The 22,689-nt window shown below is 44.1% G+C and overlaps 1 protein-coding gene across 1 annotated transcript; it reads right to left on the bottom strand.

The window, feature by feature from the left end:
* Positions 1-13,135: 13,135 nt before the first annotated feature.
* Positions 13,136-21,888, bottom strand: LOC309671264 (kelch-like protein 8; the record flags this gene model as incomplete). The annotated part of the gene is made up of 6 exons (XM_082482470.1): positions 13,136-13,331; positions 15,405-15,523; positions 16,729-16,865; positions 17,552-17,738; positions 20,309-20,857; positions 21,865-21,888. 6 exons carry the CDS (start codon positions 21,886-21,888, stop codon positions 13,136-13,138), a joined length of 1,212 nt encoding a protein of 403 aa, XP_082338596.1.
* Between the last annotated feature and the right edge of the window lie 801 nt (positions 21,889-22,689).

Consider the following 22,689-nt stretch of genomic DNA (forward strand, 5'->3'; position numbering starts at 1 on the left):
GCCGACAAGAAGGAAATCTGCCTCCAGACGTTATTACGCAACATCCCACAGTCCACAACAGTTGTGTGCCCAGAAGACATGTCAGAGAAGTGTTTTTGCAAGCACGGATGCAATCTTTGGTGTCTTTGTTCCTCAGATGGCAAGTAGCAACCTCATCAGCACCGAACAGCATTATGTTACAGTAAAAACAGCAAATTGGTCTGCCTTGCCAGCTTTCCAACCTAACCCTCTTGCATTTGTCAACCAGCTGCTGTCCTGAGAATTGGGGGAAGCCACTGCCTTCAGCGCTGCAAGTTCACTTTTTAAGTCATTGCTGCTCTGGTCCTCCTCCTTGCCACACACTCGTGCACACACATGCCCTTAGCACTCGAACTATGTTACTTAGGGTCTTGCTTGGTTTAAGGCTTGTAAGCCAAACACAGCTGGGGTGCCAAAATGACCAGGTATGGTTGGAAACAGCTCTACCCCTCTTCTGTGGTGGAGGGACATTGCTCACACTGAGGACTCCTTGTCCGGTTGCTTATTGTCGCTTCAATGGGTGGGGGTGGACAGCTGTACTGGGTCACTGTGGTTGCTTGGACATCGTTCTGAGTCTGAGAGGTTACATGGGGAGGAATCGCTTCTGTTTACGTGGCTGAATGTGGAACATAAGACAAATGTTGCGTTTGGATATTTGCCTGCAACCATTGCTGGTCTCGGTGAATATCTAAGAGCAGGATTTGGTACCAAAGTAGGGCATCCTTCATGTGGGAGATAACTCACTTGCTCTTTCTCAACCAAACTACAGCATGGGCCCAGCAACTTAGAAATCTGCAACTTAGACCACTGGGATCCTGCCTTAGTCTTCCCGCACCTTCAAGGGACTGTCCTTTTATGTTCACTTTATTAAAAGCCATAGTGCATTTCAGGGATAAGCTGTCCTAACCAGTGGAAGAAAGGTCCATGTCCTCCCCCTCCCCGTTTTACCTATCAAACTTCACTTGTGCTCCTTCTCCCTGGGGGAGAGACTGCTCTGAGTAAGCCAGGGACAGAGAGGGGCTCAGCATTAACTGTTTTGTTCTCAGGAAGCGCAGGGATGGCCAGCTGGCCTGAAGTCTTGATGTGCACTTTGGAGCTCAATTCCAGACTAGAGGGTCGATACCTTCTTCGGACTTTATCTTCAATCAAAGCTGTTCTTAGGATCACCAGCTGAGGGGGAGGAGGGAAAGAAAAAAGCTTTATTGAACCTGAAGACCGCTGTCGGAGTCTGCCAGAACCGTAGCAGAGTGTTAGGGGTAAGCGTAAGGTGAAGCAGGGACATGAGTGTGTCCCCCCCCCAGTACTTTCACTTGCATACACCCACCTCTCTCCCTGCTGCCAGGCCGGGTTCCCAACGGAGAGCCACTTGCTCACAGCTTGCCTGCCCCAGGGGGACCTACTGCAAGCCGCGAGGCAGGGTGTGCAACTGCTCCTGTCCTACCTCCAACTCGGTGCAGCCCGCGGGTGCACCAGGTCCTGTCCTCACCTGCCCTTTGGTCAGTTTGCTGCCCAGATAGTGATAATCTGTTGTCCTGATCCTAGGAAAGCAAATGCAAGGGTGTCGGGCAAGCAAAGTTGGTAAGAAGACACCCGGTGAAGGCAGATGAACTATTGGCATTTGCTTCTTTACGGTTGGGAAAAGGCAGCATGCGCTCTGCTACCATGTGGAGGCGGTTGTGCAAGGGCTGCTCCCAGTCCCAGGGCAAATTCCCATGGGCTTCGGAGGAAAGGAGATCACGGGCAGTTCGTGTCAAAGGCATGTGGGGGCTATTTGGAGGCTCTCATTTCAAAAGCGATCTGTAGAAGCATCAATACCAAGCTACATAGCAGGAAGCTATGTTTTGTTTCAGGTCATGGAGAAGACTGTTTAAATAATAGGTAATTTTTAAAAAGCCATCATATTTCAACCTTGAGCCAGGTCAGAGGCCTGCAAAGGGTTAGGAAAGATGCTCATTGTTTTTACTTGGGCCTGTTCAGGCCTTTAAAAAAAACAAACAAAAAAAACCAACAAAACCAAAAAAAAAACCCCAAAACAAATCACAAACAACCCCCAAACCAAAACATAGCAGTGGAGGAAATAGCATTTGCCATTAGGAAAGAAAACCATGAATCCAAGAAAAAACAGCGGTGGTGGTTGAGTCCCAGAAGGAGAGGAGGCAGCTATGGTGGCAAAGCAGCATCATTTCCATGCAATATTTACTTAGAAGAAATAATACACGTGTTGAAATTGTCAAATGTTCTATTTTTAAGATGCCATTTATTTAATAGCTGAAAGCCCCACTTACATGGAGATGAAGATTTCTTCTGTAACAGGAAGTCAAAAGTCTGACTGCAATGTCCTTGTTTTTGGTTTTGTCCTCTCCCCTCCCTCTTGGTTCCCATTATAAATCTGTACACCTTAAGCTTATTTGGGGGATGTATGTCCCTCTTGTTAATAACTTTTTTCCTGCCCTGTGTGTGATGGAGTTTCCGAAATGGTTGATTCATTCATATGGGGAAATAAACAATAAATGAAGTAGCCTGTGTTATGAGTTGTTGCAAGAGTCCTCGTGTTCTCAGCTTTTTGTAGAGAAATTGTAATTTGCCTTTTCTCTCGGAATGGTCTTAGTGTTTCCCTTCTGAACGAGGTTTAAGGATGAATTTCTATACAAGAAATGTCTGTTTCAATTGCTCCCCTGTTTATCGCCCCTTGTCCTTTCCTTTAGGAACAAGAATGGGTGCAAATCTAGATGCTCAGAGTGGCAGGAGGATCACGCCTCAAGACATCTGCCTCCTGTCCTCCCGAAAGGGATTCAGGGAAGATTGTGCTGGGGTCAGCTTCTGAGAGCTGCCAGAGCCTGGCTCTGAGCACTCGCTGACCGGAAAATCCCACGGGTTGGTTTCATGCAGCTGAACAAGTTAAATAAGAAAACAAGGAGACAGGGCACACAAATGGCAGTTGAAGCGTGCTGCTTTGCGTGTGCCACAAAGGTGTTGCAGGGCACAGTGCTGGGAGGAAGGTCTGCTCAAGTTGAGTTCATGGATACGTTTCTGAAGTGCTGCAAGGAGGATTCACCTCAGGGAATCCCACAGGATTTCATGCCCCATGGTAGCTCTGCTTCTCATTGGTTAAGCAGGGTGGTCTCTTTGCAATGGCCTTACTCTTGTTTGGGGCTTTTCCCACTTTTTGTTTTATGTCGGGCAATGTAACTGTTCTTGGAAGAATGGTTTTTGCATCTCTCTGTGCACGATTGTGCTAAAATTCATGCATATCATTCAGGTCCTTTCTGCAATAGGCATTGCACCTAAGATGGTTGCTAATAATGGATGTGGTTTTCTAATGTAGTAAATTGTATGGTATGCTGAAACCTGTTTTAATACCCACTAGATATGTTGCTGTTACAGATGTATATAGAAATGTAGACTTTTTTTGGTCACTGCACGCTTAAAATCCCAATGGCAAAATTGGAATTGAAGTATGAATAAAAGGAAAAAATACCTAGTTAGTTAAAAAACAAAACAAAAACAAACCGAAATGTACCCAGATGAGCATCTGCTGGGATTTTTAGCTACAGACTAGACAGGAGGAGCTCGGTGGCGTGTTTGCTCAGGCGAGGTGGGACTGGGACTCGATTCACTGCCATCAATTAGTGTTTCAAGTGGCATGAAACCAGGTCAGCCCCAGGCTGATTAAAAGGTGCGTGGAGGGTAAGAAAAGAGGACGGGAAGATAGCTTGTGGTTGTGGACGTATGTATGTGGATTAAGCATCTGTGAATTTTGTTCTGGTTTCGGTGGGTCGTGAGGGGTAATTGGACACGAGCTGTCCTGTCTGCCGGCCAGGGTGGAGCTGGTTTTCCTGTGTCGCTCTCGTCCTCTGTCCCACCATTTCCTACCCCCTTGTGCCCCAAAAAGTATGTTTCACACACTCCTTGCTTGAGGCAAAAGCAAGGAGGGTTAGTTTTGGAGGTGGGAATGGAGATGGGGAGTGGAAGGAGGGATGCAGAGGAAGGGCGTGCGATGTGCCAGCAGGGAGGTCATCCAAAAGCCAGGGCGTGAGAAGGGGGAGCAGGAGGCCATGGGGCTGCAGCAGGTTTTGACCATCCTGCTCATCTTTCTGCCCTGGGGCAGCGCCCCCCCTTGGCTAAAAGGGTCAAAAATATTTTGGGGTGGTTTTCCAAGAATATTTTGTTGTTGTAGTTTGGTTATTTATTGAGCCTTTATTGACCAAACCTAATTTTGCAACTGTGTTTAAGTTGAGGTTTGTTATACGTTATAGATTAGCTTGCTTTCTCTCTTTGGCTTGGCTTACCCTTTTCAAAGGCAAATGTTATTTTTGGCAGTTTCTCAGCCCTATGCTGCTCTCCAAACACTAAAATAGCCCATTGGCAGCCTGTGCTTTCTTTATATTAATTGCACTTTTACTGACCCCCGTCACTACCCAAAACCAACAGTGTTCCTGGGCCATCATCAGCATTTCTGAATGTGTTTCTGTAAACTTTGCGTTCCTGAAACAAGGACTCGTGCATGTTACAATGGCAGCGTGCGATCACTGCTGGTTTGCGATGTGTTTTGTCAAGGTACAGGGTTCCTGGAATTCCCGCTGGGTTTTTCTCCTCTCCTACTCAGTATTGCTGAACTTAAGGTTTTCTTTGGGTCCAGCATTTCCTATCATAGCAATACAGCAATGTTGTCCGCTTCTGTTGAGCCAGCCAAACTGCATCCCAACCGATAGCTTTTTTCTGTTCTCTTTCAATAGTTGAAGCCGTGTATCAGCCCGTATGTGGTCTGTGGCAGCTGAAAGGTATTTCTGAAAGTTGCTCCAATCTGTGCAATTTTTTGCTTGTTACACGTGAGGTGCAGCAGGCTCTGAACTTGCTCATGAGCTTTCCTCGCTGTTCAGAGAAGAGCTAGTTAGGCTTTTGCTTTGTCTTATTTTTCCGGAGGGCGTTGGGAGAGAGAGTTGAGCAAGATGCAATCTGCAAAGCAGAGCAGGAGCTGAAGGTTTTGTGGGTGGTGTTTTCTTTGCGATGTGAATGTGTACGGTAGTGCGGTGGGCGCTGGCAGGACTCGTGTCATCAGGTCTCTGGGCAGTACGTGAATTGTGGCATGCTGGTCAAGCCACTGCCCGTCTGTTCAGCTGCCAGCCTTGCATTTCTGGGTCATTTCTGTGGGATTTCTATTTCAACTGTTACCATACAGGGTTGGGTTTTTTCTTTTTTCACCCCGCTTTAGGCATCATCTTAGAGTGTAAATAAAACTGCAATTCTCAGTGAGAACGTCCTTAAAAAGTAACTGTCAGGTTTCCTGAGCACAGAACATTGGTCTTAAATCTGTTAAATGGTCCATGTCCCGTGGGGAGTGACACGCCAGTCATCCCTCTCGCAGCAGCTCTTCCCGTGCTGGCACACCGCGGTGGCCCAGTGACGGGAGAGGTGCGACGTCTTAGAGCCCCATGGAGAAATGAGGACGCCAAACCTCTTGCAAAATGGAGTCTCCAGTGGGTAAAGATGTGCAAATAAGTGAGGGGAGGAGACTGATGTGTTTGGCTTCAGCACTGAATCCACACTCTGAGGCTTCTGTGAATTAGAAGTATCTGCCTTTTATAGTGCATGAAAAAGATAAAAATCAGATGTGTGATACAGCTTAAAAAAAAAAAAAATCTCCAAGGATACTGTGCCACCAATCTTTTGTTTGTCTTCTGTATTGAGGATGAATTGCTGCGTGTGTGTGTGTATGTATATATAAAATTAAAATATGAATTTTGACTTGTTTGTCTTCAAGTTCTTCAGATGAAAGAGATGTTGGTGAAAATTGTAAAGACGAAATTAAAAGCGAGCTGCCTGGGGGAGGGGGTGTTTCTTGTTTTGCTGAGATGTCTCGCCCTCCTCTGTGCTCTGCTCACGCACAGTTGCACAAGCACAGCCCCTGGGTGCAGCTTTGCTCGGAGGCGAGGGCTGGTGTGGCCATGCAATTTGTGATCATGCCACGCATCTTCCTTGGTATGCAGTTGCATTTCTTAAAATATTCGACAGCACAAACTTGTCACTGCCTTCACCTCATTGCCGCTTTTTTGAGGGAAGATATCAAAATGTTGCATTTCAGGTTTTTTAACCTTGAAGTTTGAAATTTGGGTGTTCATCCTGATGAGACCGTGATGATGGGATTCATTTTTGTAAGTACTACTCTGGCAAAATATTCAAGCGTGTTTCCAAATCCCATTTATTTTGCCTGAGTGTGGGGTATGTTTTACTGGCACAAGTGTCTTCAGAAGCTCTAGATACCTGGTACGTATGTATTTTCCTTTTTTTCTCTCCTCTAATGGTACATGCATAGTAGTCCGATGCTGCCCTCTGTCTTTTGGTTTATAACCCGAAAAAGAAAACAGAATTAGTCTTTTGTTTTACTGGTTCCTTTTGTCTGACAGCTTTGACCTTCTTTCGGTGAGGAAGACTTTAATTAAGGGCAGTAACTAACCTTCTGCTAAAGCCCAGTCATCAGTAGGTGTGAATCAGCAGCACATGAGTGCAGGGGGATGAATCTCAGCATAACCCCAAGGGGTTGGAGATAGCAGTGCCCCAGCTAACAACTTCAGCAGGGCTGGGCTGTGTGTTTCTGTGGCCACTGGCTTTACAGAGCAGGGCAAGTGTATGCTCACATCAGCTTTCCTTTTTCCCCTCTGAGAGGCTGTGGTGGAGGGAGTGTTGGCATGCCTTGGAGCAGCGTTGTTGGCATGCCTTGGAGCAGCGTTGGTGCCAAGGTGAAATGGGCTTTGTCTGAAAGCCAAAGTGCGTGTGTGTGCAGACGTTGCAAGGAGGAAAAGAGAGTGTGTGGAGCCAGAGGGGCTGGCCCTTGGGGAAGCGTGAACTCGTAGATCTTTGGCAGTAATTAGATAAGATGGATTATGGTTAGCTGGTGTAGGGGTGCTCCAGCAACCCACATCAGGTGTGGAGTGATTAAAAAGCAAGGAAACCAGCCTGGGGGGAAGCAGACCAAGGTGTGAGTTGCTGGGAAAGAAGCGGTGAGAGAGAGAGAGAGAGAGAGGCATGGCAGTCTCTCGGAGGTAAAAGGGAGACCTTGGGAACCAAATGGGAGTAGCGAGAGCAGCTAGGATGTCCACTGAGGACAGGAAGAAAGAAGGGCTCTTTGGCTCTGCTTTTCCATTCCTGTCCTTTCTGTCCTGCATTCACCAAGATTTTGGCTGGGGAGCTGGCATCTGCTTGGACAAAAGAAAAGTGAGAAGCAGGAGGAGAAAGTTGCCATGTGGCTTAACGTGCAATGACAATGTGACATCTAAATGCACTGATATTGGCAGCTGTAATGTGCTGTTTGTTTCATCTGGCGGCTGTTCATTTGGAGATCTGACTTGGACTGTGTCAGGACAGTTCACGGCTTTGCAATTACTTTCTTCCAGCAGCCCGTGCTGAGTTAGGTGTACTGAAAATGTGTGTAGGGGAAGATAATTTGCTTACGATTCTTGGCCCAAGTTAAGTCTTACCCATCAAGCAAATAAGGACACAAAAATGTTTCTCGTTGGCTATCGAACCAGAGCCAAGCCTCGCCGCCACTCCCAGGAATGGCTGTAGCTGTGTACTTGCAAGCTTAGACTATTAATTTTCAAGACCGTTAATTTAATAAGCATCAGAGAAATTATCCTGTGGGACGCTGCCAGGTAGCAGGGGCGCTTCAGAAGTCAGGCAGGCAGCCGTAGCCACGCACGCGTGCATTCTCTTCATCACAGCCCAGTGTACATGTGTCTTATTATCTCTGTCAGGACGCTGGCTGCCGCACCACCTGATGTAGGTTGTGTGCACTCATTGAAAGATTGAGTCACCATTTCAGTGCAAAACTTATGGCAGGTGTGTATCTGCATGGGCTTTTTGCTTGAAGTGATGGAACACGATAATCCCTGCAGACCAGACAAGTCACATGGCAGAAATTACAAAGCTGCCTGTTGACTTTTTGTGTGTGTGTGTGTGTGTGTGCTGGAACATGTTGAAAATGAAACTGGAATCCAAGGAATTGCGTTAAAATGCCGTGAAGTGGCAGCAACACCAACCATGCTGACAGAGCCAGGAAAGAATTACAAATATAAGGTTCATCTCCTGGCTAAGAGTGCTTTATTTGCTGCCAGTTCCAGTCAAGAGAACATGCAAAGGTTCAGAAAATAAATACAGATGTGGTAAAAGCAGCCAGCAAAAAAATTTAAGTGGAGCGTCTGGAATAGAGTACTTGGGTTTGCAGAAATGTGCACTGCAGCGGTGTTCAAAATAGTTTTAAAAGCAGTTTCAGCCTAAATGAAGATAGAAAGCCCCATTTAACTGTGGGACTAATATGGAGTTACGGACTTTCCAAGCGTTTGTTCTACTTAAGCTTGACCGGGTTAATTGGCTGAATTTTTATCACCCGATGACAACTTATTTGTAAAATGGGTCTCCGTGTCATTTGGTGTCGCAGCCGTGGTCCCATCACACAAGATCACACGGCGCATCCTGCAGCAGTCTCAGCAGACGGAGCAGACAGGCAGCAAACGAGGGAAACACAACCGCTTCTGTTTCTCATTGTGGTTCAGGGCGGTTACGTTGGGCTGGAGTTGTTGGGAAGCTGCGCCATCAGGGTTGCATTTTGAGCACTCAATTTCATCTTTAACAAACCTTTCTTTACTTAGGAGTTTCCCCGAGTCGACGGGGCCTGCCCCCGTTCCTCAGTGTTTGCGGTTTGTAGATGGTTTTGCCTGTTGACAGGAATTTTCTCATGCAGCTCATTTCTAACTCCTATAAGAGGTGGAATCACTCCAGAGTCAAAATGTTGTTGCAAGTGGCGGTGAGACACAGAACTGAGGTCATGCAGTTGGGATGCAGGAAGGCATCCCGACTTTAGGGAAGTGCATACACAAGCTCAGAGCAGCAAAGTAATCTCATAAAATTTCCTGGGGCTTTGACAGTCTTACTGCTGCTGGATTGTCTGTATCTCTCTTGCTGGCACTTGAATGCAGTCGGATTGAGCACAGAGTGCTGGTTTCAGAGCCTGCTGCAAGTCATGCTGGTGGCAACTGTGCTTTTATTTAATTACCTTCCCACTGCTCTAAAAAAAGTGTCTTACCAAGACAAGGAGCAAGAAAAGTTCCTGGGTTCTGATGAGTAAATTGTGCCTGATGTGTTCAGTCTCCCTACGTGCGTGCATGCTGCGAGGGTTAAGAACGCTGACGCTGGAATAACTGCCTCCGGATCCCACTGTAGGTGAAAGCAGATCCTGGAGACAGACACGGGATCCCTCCAGCGCCTGGCTGGCATCCTTGTTACCTCCTGCTTCCCTGCAGCAGCCCGAGGCAGTGGGTTGGTTGCCTGTTGGTTGTGCTGCGTAAACACAGGGTGCGCGCAAACCCTCTGCGAACGCTTGGTTGGTTGCAGGGCTGCATCCCCCTCTACAGGCAGACGTTTCGGTGAAATAATTTTCTCTCCACCCCTGTTCAAACAGGCGGAAATAGTCTTTCCGATGGGATTAAGAGTGCATGCGTGTATTTTGTTTGTGTTTTAAAATATGCAAGTAGCACATGCGTTGCCTTCTAAAGTCTTCTGTCCACGTCTGAATGTTTTAGCAGTTTTGCTGCAAGCGTGGCTCTGTTAGGAATGAGATTGCTTTGGGGAACGGCAATATTAAAAAGTAATCAAAGCTGTGAAAGTATAACCAAATTCTCACAACCCTCTTTGAATGTAAACAATAAGGTATGAATTTAAGATTATTTTGAGAAGACATAATTTACAAAATTGAAATAAACACGAAGACATGCAAGATCCTTGCATCATCATGGTGTTATGGCGTGTCCTGAAAAAAATACAATCAGAAATTACTATTTGAATGTAGCAAACGGAAACCTGACTTAAAGAGAAATCTTTGTCTTTGTATTGATCTTCCATACGTAAAAGTGCTCAGACTAAAATGTCCTGAAGACAAACACAACGCGTGGCCCTTGGCAGCCGTATGGTTTGGAAGGAATTGCGAAGCCACAGTCCCAAGTCCTGAGGTGAGGAGCAGCGGCGTGCGTGAAGGCTGCTGTGAGGCAGCAGGAGAGCTGAGATGGGAGGCGACATGTCCCAGAAGCTGGGGCGGCAGCAGGGTGACCCGTAAGCACTGGCTGCGCACCAGTGTGACTGGAGATACAGGGCCAAGGGGGCTGGTCGGGAGTGGTCGAGTCTGGTCTTGCTCCTCCCAGAAACCCATGACGGTGTTCAAATCAGCAGGCTGGAAACTTGGACGTGAGTAACTGTGACCGCACTTGATTCTTACAAACTGATTTTTTCTATGTGTTTAAAGGATGTTCTAACGGACATCTTTGGGTTCATGATTTTTATGGGTCAGTTCAAGGCTTTTAGGTGCAGGAAAAACATTAACAGAAGCAGTAACAATTTGGGATTCGGGATGATTTGGGATCAGAAGTTGCATCTAAACATGATGCACGATTTCCTGAGCTTGGATGTTTAAATACTTTGCTATAGCAAATCCCGAGTTTAGTTCTAAATTAGACGATGCGGTGGGAGTTAGGGCCTGCTGCCACTGGAGGGCTGCCTCACCACGGGGAGCCAAGGTGGGCTACATTCTCCCCTCAGCCTTGGGGGGGTGGGGTACTTCTTTGTCATCATTATCCTGTTGCCAGTAAGAGGAAAAACGAGTTTGCTGGTGTTAAATTACGAGGGCTTTATATGCAGGTAAGTCATTACTTTGTTGCCACAGTAATCCTACGCTTTTTTTTATTTTTGATATTTTGACATCATTATCACATTTCCAGCAATAATGTTTCTAAAAACAGTTCTGCACAAAATATTTGTAGTTCTGGTGCTATCTCAGATTAATAACGCAGGATTTTCTCTGCTGACAAAGGTTTCCGGTTGGGAATTATACTCTGCAGAAACCAAAAAAGACTCATTGTTTTAACCTTTCCCCACAATAGCATGCTCCAGTCATGCTAGAAACAAGGTGCTTTGAAGTACAAATGTTTTATTGCAATGTTTCATTATTTACAGTACCGTCCACTTTGTCCCTGGGTGCTACCAAAGTGCAAAGCCATTTGAAACAGAAAAGCTAAATGATAGTAACTCAACAGCGAAACGTGATTGTACCTTATGGTCGTACTGCCCTGCCTCTTCCCTGCTACTGCGTGCAGAGAAGTTTGCTGCTCTCCCTCGTCACTTGGAACAAACTTTGGTCACAAAGGATTGTCAGTTGTCGGTCTGTTCGCGGTGATGCAGGAACAGCAATGTGCAGTCTTTCCAGCTGGACGTTACTTGGAATACAGGGCTTCTGAATGTGTAGCAACAGAACCTTGTACACAACACTGTCAAGTTCATATTTCAATTTTTCGTGTAAGTACTGGTTTATTTCCAATTCTTTTTGTTGCTGATTCTCTTTGGCTTATAGAAGCTTTAAGTCATCTGTTTTGAGGCTTAACTATCTTAAAAGAGCCTGTACCTCTAGAATTACCACTGAGTTGCTACTGGCTACTGAAAATGGACATGTCATCTCCTAGAACTGCATTTAAAGGTCTTTACAGAATACTGCAACTTTTACCGTACGTTTCCATTTTGTATAAAAATGGTGACTCGGACACCTCTGAAGCTGACATTTTCACACACTGCCATCTTAAAGTAGGACAAATTACACTCGTTACTTCAGGAATGACCTCTCAACAGAAACTTGCCTTTGGGGGGGTAGTTACTACAAATTTTATTTGAAGACTTGAGAATCCCAGTATTCTAGTGGGTAAGCTCAGGTCAAGAATCTTTTCAGCTTTCTAACGAGTATATTAGCTTGAGAAAGTACATTGAAAGACAGGTTTCAGACCAAGTACCTGCTATTTCCACTGCTGCCAGCAGTCCCTTCGGACATGGGCAGTGAACTTCTCTGCTCCACTTCTCTTAGTGTGCAACAGGGATGTCGTTACCTTCTAAAACTTGAGACGCTTTGTGTTACAAAGCTCTTACACAATTAGGAAATGTTTAAGACTACATTCCCGAAAATAAGTTACATTAAATGGCACTCGAGTCCTTCAGAAAATGCGTAGCAGGGCTGTTGGGTAAGGCTCAGCAGTACTAACTGCTGCTCTCTCTCCTCACCCCATGCCTGGTTTACAGTTCAATAATGAGTCCCTGTACCAGTTGCCTCAAATGATTCTGAAATTACAGCTTCTCAAAAATGGGATGATTGCAGCTCTTGGCAGGTTTTCTCCTGTGAGTTATACTTTTATTCCATGACATTATTTTCACAGACTTTTCCGTATCACTACTGATAGAAAGCCACCAAAAGCTTTACAGTTGCAGGAGGTAACATCTTCACAAAGAAAATGTATTGTTTGCATTTCTTAACCTACCATACAAAACACGGTGTTTAAAAGCTCCGCAGTGCCTCCCTTCCTATCGTTCCTCTGGAATTTGGAGGAGGCAGCAGAGCTCACATGCAGTCAACAACATTGCTGGATCCTTGGCCCACGTCCCGGATCTGGCTGCTGAGACAAGAGCACACAGCCACGCCTGCCCCTGCCCTGCAGTGTGACACAGGGCCGACGAGTTCCCACCTAAAGCAGATGGCAGAGGAAAAAAAAAAGAAAAATAAGTTCCTGTTCTTTCTGAGCAAGCGGAAAGTATTTCTTTTCTGTGTCTGAAATTCTATTATACAGCCTAGTTATATAGTCTGTGCAAAATATACCTTGCTAGTTTATGCTCATTATTTGTCTGGTAAATTTAGTGCAAAATTGGGTTGAAACAACCAGAAGAATGTAGATTCTTATTGAGCGAAGGGAAGAGAACAAAGGACGGAAAGAAGGAGGAGGAGGTAGTGCTCTAATATTTACAAGAAGAACCTAATGGCATAAGCAGCACTCCTGCATCGCTAGTCATGGATATTACTCAATTATTACCAGGAGACAATAGATAGACTCCTGCTGCGCACTACTTCTATTATGTTGCGTTTTCATATAGGCAGTTCAGTTTGATCTGAGTATTATCCTAAATATCCTCATCTTTTGCACAGCTCAGTAGGATTTTGATGACCAGAGGTGCTAAGACCTACCAGCTGCATTTTGTTCAAAATCCTGTGTTCTGCCTTGTAAAAGCAGATGGGAAAAGCAGTTCAGTTCCTCAGATGGCCTCAACTTGGGAGGAAACAGTCACTTACCACAAGGGCTACAGAGCCAACTCCTCCCCTGGGAGCGTTCATTGGGGCGACTGCACTCCATCGATCAGAATCAATGTCATATCTTTCCACATCGCTGAAGCAAGTGTTGTCATCTAAACCTCCTATTGCGTAAATGGGGCCACCAAGGGAGGCAAGAGCAATTCCTCTCCTAAGAAAACCACAGGATCAACACCTCAGTGCAAGTCCTTAAGGAAAAGGAATGGGAAAGACACATCAAGTGCAATGTTACCTGACTGGTACCTGTTTCAAACTATGGGGGAAAAAGTAATGAAAATGTTAAAAGTGAAGTTTATAATAAATAATGACCAGTAACTGTGGCTGGCCCTCTGTACACCTGCATCAGTCTTGCAGCTTTATCCTGAAAGTCTTTCGTATGTTTGCATCCTCCCGTGAGAGGGGCTCTACAGTTTTATCTTGACTTCACCTCAGCTTTCCCAGGCACCTCTACGTTATTGTGTGATCCATGAACAGGACTGTTGCAGCTAGAATATTTCTAGACTGCAAAACGACAAAGCTCCTGTTTAAAGAATAAAGGCAGGGGGACGCGGAATACTGTTTTGACTGAATGTCACCCAAGACCCAAGTCTTCTAATTACACGCTTAGATATATGAGGTTAGCTTAGCTATGTGATTTCTTGGTACTGAATTTTACGCCTCCTATTTTGTTTTATTGAAGAACCACATTTTGTTTTATGGAGAACCAAAACCTGCTGGTTCTAACTTTGCTGGTATAGCTGCTGCTACAATCTGGGAATGATTTTTTTGGGGGGTGATATTAATACATATTAAAAGCAAGCCTGCGCTGGATATTAGATGAGTGAACTCTAGAAAGATTTAGTGACAATTTCTTCCATTCTCTTCTTTTTTATTAAGTCTGTGTTAAAATAGTTGTCAGATTTTTTTCTACTGAATCTACAATTATGAGAATACAATCAGTATTACAAAATGCAAAGTATGGTCTAGACTCATTAGAAGCATTAAGTTTCTGCTTTAGGTACCAAGACAGGTGATTCACCATTTCACTGAGAACATTCTTGCCTCATTACACAGAGGGCAGGTGCGAAGATACCAAGGCAGGAGCAAGGGATGCACAGTCTTTCTACAGAACACACACTGGGGAGATACCCTGACCTTATCTTGCATTGCCTCACCAGGTAACATAGATGGCATCAATGGTGGCAGTTTTTTCTCAACTAAGTATTCGGACACCATGTCCATGAATGGGAGGAATGGAGCATAGCCAAGGCACAGCAGCCCTTCCATTTACCAAGGTACTGAGTAAGAAATGTCACAGAAATCTAGGGCTGATGCTTGCAGAGAATATGCCCTGTGGTGGTGGCAGTAGGGAGGAGTAAGAAGCTCCTTCTGGGAGTCTGGGTCTTTTACTTTGATTATGTCACAGCTACAAATAGCTTGAGGACTTAGCCGTGTTCAGTAGTTCACTCCTGCTTGTACATGATGCTTTTAGAAACAACAAATAACAAAACAGAATGTAGAATTCAAGAGGTTGATTTAAATGACAGCGGAAACAAAAAATTACCCATCTGTGACTCCTTAAAAGAATCCTAAATGTCAAAAGGCAAGAAAAAGCCTCAATCTGACTTTAAGTGTTTTAGTGCGTCTGGCCTTTTGTGGCAAAAACATAGGCAGCATGAAGGTTTCCTGGGCATGAAGAATTTCACTGTGCGTGTTCACTGGCAGTTATCTTGCTCATTCTTAAAAAGTGCAAAAAACCCACAGAAGTCTATCAGTTTCAAGTTCTTTATCGGGCATAGCAGAAATGCCCTAGATACGGGAATGTAAGCACAGCTGGAGTAGAAGAGCTCTCTGCTCCAGAAGCCAGGCCCCCAAGAAAGAAAAGAATAGTGACAAAAGAAAGCCAAAGTGTAAACGTAACCAATGTTACCAGCCAGGGCCTCTCCCTAGAGAGAGAGAGATATTATGCAGTTTTGCACTGAAATAGTATGTTACACACAACGTTGTGTTTCTGAAAATATGTGATGTATGCAAGTATGTGATGCAAATTTGTATTTGCTTTACAGCTAGTAAATAAAGGTGTTTGATAGCATAAAGCCCCAAAATAGGAAAAAAAACCAAAAACAACAAAACTAAAAATAGCACAGTTTGGAAACCCAAATAAAGACAGGACAGACATGGTGTTTTTCAGCGTCAGCAAGAAATTATTTATCGCAGACTAGGACTTAAAATTTGGATCACGTACCTCTTTGTGTTCATTGATGCCTTCATCATCCACTTGTTTGTGAGAGGATCAAATACTTCCCTGCTTCCTAAGTGTTCGTTTCCATCATGTCCACCTACTGCGTAGACTTTACCCGAAACACATATGCATCTTTTGATACAGAGATTGCTTGGCAACACTTCAGTTTTCATTTATGCAATATCCCTGCCTATGAGGAGACAACAAGCTCAAATAAAGGTTAAAGTCTTCAAATGTTTTCAATATCAAGATTTTAGTAAGTACAGACTTTATATTTTTATATGCTGTACTCAACCAGAGATCTGTTTCTAACTTGGACTTTTATACAAAGCTTGAGATATGTAGACAAAAAAATCTTCCCATCACTTGAGTACTGCAGGTCAGATCAGTTTTGGACATTTATATCAGTCTCTCCAGATTTACGGGGGCGGGGGGTGGGGGGTGGGGAAATCTCTGTTCTGCTGCAGCAACACAGGAGCTACCGTTTACAAGGAGAAGTTGCATCATGGGTGCTAAGCTGCTCTGGACTGCACGGACCTGGTTTCAGAAGATGGAGACCCAAAAATAAAGGTAGGTCTGTTCTTGGAAGATTTATGGTCTTAGTGACTTGCCTGTATGGAGTTAAGTGTGAAGGGAGCTAGTATGAGTACTAGCAAATTCTCGGTGACTCTGCTGTGTAAGGCTATTTTTTTGTAAATGGGTTAAAAAAAAATTAAATCGCCTGTTAAGAGAAGAGGCTATGTACCGTTCATAGAATCATAGAATAGTTGGGGTTGGAAGGGACCTTTAAAAGGTCATCTAGTCCACCCCCCCTGCAATGAGCAGGGACATCTTCAACTAGACCAGGTTGCTCAGAGCCCTGTCCAACCTGACCCTGAGCGTTTCCAGGGATGGGGCATCTACAACCTCTCTGGGCAACCTGTTCCACCACCCTCATTGTAAAAAATGTCTTCTTATATCTGGTCTAAATCTTCCCTCTTTTAGTTTAAAACCATTACCCCTTGTCCTATTGCAACAGCCCCTATTAAAAAGTCTGTCCCCATCTTTCTTACAAGCTCCCTTTAAGTATTAAAAAGCTACAGTAAGGTCTCCCCAGAGCCTCTTGCACGCTGAACCACCCCAACTCCCAGTTCACAGTAATATCTTTTCAGTAAGCATGCTCTCAGATTGTTTCAGAATCACAAACCCCTTCGTGGGGAAGAAGCCTTACTAAATTGAAGAATATCCAACAGGTAAGCCATTGGAAGACAGATTTATTTATTAAAAGTACCGATTCCACCAAAAGGAGCAAACAAGTGCCTTTAGAATAGCATTACTGACCTCCCACAGAGATCACACCCACGTGCCTTCTCCTGCTGTTCATTTCAGGGCCGAAGAACCAGTTGTTCTTACTGATAGAGTAACATTCAATGCTGCGAAATGGGTCACCAGATCCACCTCTACCACCGACACAAAACAACACACCTGAAGAAGACAAAACAGGTTTCCAGAAAAATAGCAGGAAGATGGGGGATAAAGTTGTACAGCAGAGTGAACTGAAACTTATGTAGTTCGGGAGAAGTCATATTTCACTTCAGGGGGCACAGTCATTGCCCTGCGTAACTGGGTGCTGGATTTTGCCTTTGCTTGGCATGCTGTTATGGCAATTAACTATCTATGCTGATGCAAAACCAATGCATATTTTAAATATGCTTTTTGTGATTTTTTGCTCAGGGAGATAAACATTGTTAAATATAAAAATGTAAAAATTCGGATTTGCAGTCTAATATTCATCACTCACTTTTGGTGTAGGTTAGCCAAAGAGTTTAAAAGTTAGCTCAACCTTCTCGTGCCAAAAGATAAGTGTCCACTGTTGTCGGTATAGCTGTGAGCATGCTGCCTGGTCACAACATACTTAACAGTTCTAGCTTTAATACAGATAGAGCCAATCAGGATAAATAAATAATGCTTTAAAGAAAGAAAATGACAGCTAAAGTTCTGCTAGGACAATGCAGCACACTAGCTAATTACCAGAGAGGTACACAACGGCTTTCCCAGTTTTGCATTAAGTCATTAACAACCATTTCTACCAAGCTACCTAACCCTGCACAGAGGCACCGCCTTTTCTCCACACCACTCCCTATGGGATAATCAGACACACATTTAATTACCAGCAGTCTGCTTCCTTGGTGTTGTGCGAATGGAGTACTCAAAGTCTGGCACTGCCCTGCTGCTCAGGTGAAGGTGGTAGTTTCTTGCTTCATCCAGCAAATCCCTACATTTTAGATTCTGCTTGACAATCTCTTCCTTTGCCACAACACCCATAAGGAAACAAATGGGCAAGAGAGGCAGCCGTACCTGACAGAAATGAACACAGTTGGAGTAACTGGCTGAACTGACTGAGTCTCACCATTTACAGTGACGCAAGCATAACAGATGGCAGCTTCTGAGCCAGCTGCCAGCCCCACGCTCTTCACTAAAAAGGGAGGCGTTCATACTTTTTTTCCAGAATAACAGCGATATGAACAGTTCTTTTTAGTGACAAACGTTTGCTACAACCCTTTGCATTTAAGCAGCGGTGGAGAACTGCCCCTTGGCCCAGGCTGAGCGGAGGAAGAAGTGCCGCTGCCTGTACTGCAACTGCACCTGCCTGATGTGATGCAGGCAGCATCCGTGACTGTACCAGGATAGCCCGTGTCAGGTTAGTCTGCTGAGGGGGTGAATTTTCAGCTCATTGCTATGCCAGTATAAGAGGGCTTTTGCTAGAATGGCTGATTTTCTTTGGGTGGCAAGTCAAAGAGGAAACACTATCAGCATGAACTAAGTGTCTGTCTATTAAGGAGGTATTGATAGTGCAGTAACACCTTTCTCTAGTGTGGACTTGACAGACTACAGGATTAAAAAAACCCCAACGTTGAGAGCTAATTGTTTCCTTCCCCAAATCCTTCCTGTGGTTCCCTAGCAGAGAGCTGGTGAGCAGGCTGAGGAAAGAAAGGCTCCTTCTGGGTAAGGCTATAGGTGGTCACTGCCCAGAGCAATCCCCAGCGACAGGGCACATCTGAAATAAGGTCAGCCTCTCCAAGGCTGCCTTGAAATGTCTTCCTCCCCACAGTCACTTATTTCAGCAAACCGTTCATTTGTCCTTTTGAGAGAAACAGTGAGGAATATGAAGTACAATCGGGTGCAAAGGTGGGACAGGTGTTAGCAGGGGGGACTGAAGCAAACCAGCATCTGACTTCCTAAGGTTTGGAATCGATGCTGTCAGGCGCCTCCCAGTTAGCTCAGCAGCAATTGTGAAGTCCAGTATCTCCAGTGCTTCTCAGAGCAGCAAAAGGGTGCTGTTACATGGCTGACACATGTCCCTGCCTTGAAGTAAGCAAGTGTTTCTACCAGTTCTTCCTTACCCGCTTGCTTTCAGTCCCACTTCTTCCTTTACTTTGGCCTGTCTTGGTTTTGGCCGATTAAAAGCACAGCCATAGCCCTGCTCATAGACTCATGAGGCAAGTGATGCGGTAAGAGCACAAGGATGACAAATTCAGAACCTCATGATGACAGCGCAACCCCTAAGGCTGATTATGATGTGGATAATAACTATCGCGAAGCCCAGGCATGTTTTCTGCTAGCAATAATGTCCAAATCACCTGATGGCTCCGTATACTCTGGCAAATAACCCATATTTACAGGAAGGGGTTTACTTTTTCATTGTTTCATTCTAGACTGGTTACCATGAATAAAACAAAGATGTTAATCTCATCTACTTGTACACCTGGGTAATAATGAAGGTTTTTTTAAATCTCAAATTATATTGCCTATAAATTTAATTGTAGTGTACTAAAGAAGGAATTTTTCTACCAAAACCATCATGCTAGTCTAGATGAAACTGAAAGTTTTGGGAAGACAGTTAATAAACAGTTGTGATCTTTTACCAGGAAAGGTGAAAAATGATGCATGAAGACAATGACAGCAGTATTCTAGTGGACCTCTCTTTACTCACATGATGCCAATATTAGCACTTCTGCTGAATGCAAAACATTCAAGCTGGAGTTCAGTGACAACTGAAATGGCACAGTTGATCCTACCTGCTAAGATTCACAGGGCATTTTGCAGTGCACAGCATGTACCACCCTCCTCCCCAGCACAGGTTCTCTATACCTGTCTCAAATACTGTATTTTAAATTCCCATAATCAACGCATACGGAGCTTGAATAACTGACGTACCTAACGCTTTGACAGGAGGAGGTCCGATGGGTGTTTAAATAAGTTCAGCTAAGTGACCTTTTGATACCCGTATGTGTTTCTTTCAGAAGCAGTGGACTCTCATCAAGTCTAGATCATTAAACTGCTAACTCCTACAGGTAACCAGCAGTGCTAGCCTAGTGAGCATTAAATGGTCTAGCATATGTTTCCTAGCCTGCTTATAGGGCTAACATGTCTTGGTCTTTTGTTAATTAAATATAGGAACATTCTAGAAGTAGCACAACTTGATATGACACATCTCCGTTACAGTTTTACTCTCCTAGACACGTAAAAAGCTCCTCAACAGCTTTGCTCTCTTTTCTTAAGTACAAACACTTACCAGCAAGGGAAGTGAGTGTTTCAGGCTGTAGTAGTATCAAACCAAGTGAAGTGATGGCTTTATGTACTCTACTATGTGTAAATCTAAGAATTTTCTGCTCTAACACAGATGCAGCTTTTTGTTGGCTCCCCACTCCCCAGCCACGAGCATGTAGTGAGTACTCATCTCACAAGAGAAACTGAAGAATATGACTTCTTCCTGATATTCTACTGTTAACTCACAACTGCGAATACCAGAGGAGGTGCCAACTGCCGAGAACAATTTTCATCATGAGATCTACCCAAGGACAAACAGTTGATTAGACAACAAAACCAGTGACAAGACAGGCACACGGCGCCTCAGCCTGCCCTACCTGTGCAAGTATTTCATCCAGCCACGTCGCATGATGCTGTGGATTGGCTAGCAGCCACTTGATAGCAGCGTTGTAAACTTGCTTTTTGTTTTCAATATTCAGGTCACTGGAGGACAGGAGTTTATGGAGGTGCTGTGGTGACACACTCACAAAGTCTTCGCACTCCACCACTTCTGTAAAGTGTTCGCAAGCATACTGATCAGCCATGTCCATCAAGTCAATGCGGGTGTGACTCTCCGCAAATGCCCTGACTGCCAGGCAGTTGGAGGGATGGAAGTGCAGCTTCATGTATTCACAGCACGCCTTTGCTACCAGTTCCACCTGAAGAATGCAAGCAGCGTACAAGAGAGGCTGGACGTTATCCACTGTCAGAGTAATCCGGGAGGAGTACACAAACTTCACCAGGTCTTCTATTGCATCACCATCAAAGTCCCTGATCTCAATCAATGTCTGCTTGGCTTCAGCCATTTCCGAAAGAAACATGGCTCTAAAGTAAGGTATAACACAAGCTAGCACCAGTTTGTGGCAGGAGATAAGCTTTGGACCAACCTGAAAAAAAAGAAGAAAATAACCCTCAGTCTTTCACTGGAATGTCAGTTTTGGCTACGATAGGACGGACAGTTAAGCCGAAATAAGAATCCTGAACTCAATATGCATTGAGCTACTGTATTTTGTTCAAGCAAAATAACTCCATCTGCCCTGTACTTCTGACATCAGATCAATGTATCCCAAGCAGGTCTGAGTTGTAACTTGGTCACCAGAGTAGGGCAAGGCCGTAACACAAAGAAGCAATAGCACTGATGCACTGAACTTGCTTTTCTTTAAGAGGCGTGTCCTATTTCTTAAATGAAACATCCTTAGGAACCTTCTAGATGCATCTTGGAGACAGGAGGAGACTGACAGGACCAAAACAAGCAAGAGTTCCCTGGAAGTGTAAGCTAAAGATGCTATATCTGACCTCTGAATGAATAATACATGGTGCTTTTCAAAACCCTTGTACAGCATTTCAACCTCTCTCATTTTCCCTCTTGCTTTTTTATGTTCACTTTTGTAACTTAAGTAGGTTGTCTCGGAAGCTTATATCTCAATGATAATAGTGACTTCTTCAAAGGGAATGTTAAACAAAGCAAAGGTGGTGAATACCAGTAGTTGAGGATTAATTTGAAGTTAAGAGAACCAAAATATCAAGATTTTTCCCCCTAGCTAACTAGAAAAACATCTTAGTATAGGAATTTGTCAAATCTGGCATAGTAGAAATTAAGTTTTCAGCAGGAAAAGGTATTCCTTCTTATAAACTATGTAAATATCCTGTGATCCGTAATATCTGTGAACTAGTTTGTGATTTTGGAATAAGTAAGATCTTTCTCTTAGATATCTTTTGAAGGAAGAATACTTACCTTGCTTACAGCACCATCAGTGAATATTCTAGGCACGTGTGATATTACTTTAACCTGCCTGGCCCAGTGCAGCCAACAGCCTTTTCACTGCACAGGACGAGGAGCTGGCAACAACCCTGTGACCTACAGCAGAAATGAGTATGACTTCCTGCTTCCAACACTTCCTCCAACACCAGAGTCCATGAGCAGAAATCACTGAACTACAGCAATCATCAACTCTTAGCATAAAACGAAGAATGAATGCATAATAAATTAACCAGAAAACATGAAAAACAAAGTTTCGTAGCCAGCGTAAGAGAGGAACACGCTACTAAATACCGTCTCCAGAGACTTTGTCTTAAAACCTTACAAATCCATTTGCTTTCCTTGCCAAAATCTAACAGAACTCCTGCTTGTAAGCTAGATCAGTAACTCCATGCTTTCAAACAGTATTTCATTGTTTCTTGTGGACTTCATAATCTTCCACAAAACGTGTGGATGCATGGCCTAAATCTCACTGAGGTGGCTTTCATGAGTTCTAGGCACACAGAGCTGAAACTTAAAATATGCTACTGAACTGGAAAAATATTTGCTCTTCCCCTAATGCTTAAGTTTTTTTTTTTTTTTTTCCAAATAAAAAGCTGGACTTAAATCTTAACCTAACTGAAGCTCACAGTAGCAGGAAGAGTAAAATACTCGAGTGGCAGAAGCAGAAAAAACCTTCTCCCCATTGTCTTTGGTATCCCTGATTTGTCTTTCAGCCCTGGGAAAGCTATGATGTTAGTATGGCTACAATTCCTTTAGTCCGAGCTGTATAAAACTTAGACACCTTAAATATCTTCAGCTAAGCTGGGTAAACAGTATAAAATAAAAGCTAGCAAGCAGGAGCAAACTTGCTCCTCATTGTCATGCTTTAATTATCAATCTGTTGGATTAATAAGGTTGCTAGATAAAAGGAAATAATTTTCATTCCAAGATTTTTCTGTAAGTGTAAATTCTTGTTCT

This window comes from Vanellus vanellus, assembly GCF_965231255.1.
Source record: "Vanellus vanellus genome assembly, chromosome: 4".
Classification (NCBI taxonomy): Eukaryota; Metazoa; Chordata; class Aves; order Charadriiformes; family Charadriidae; genus Vanellus; species Vanellus vanellus.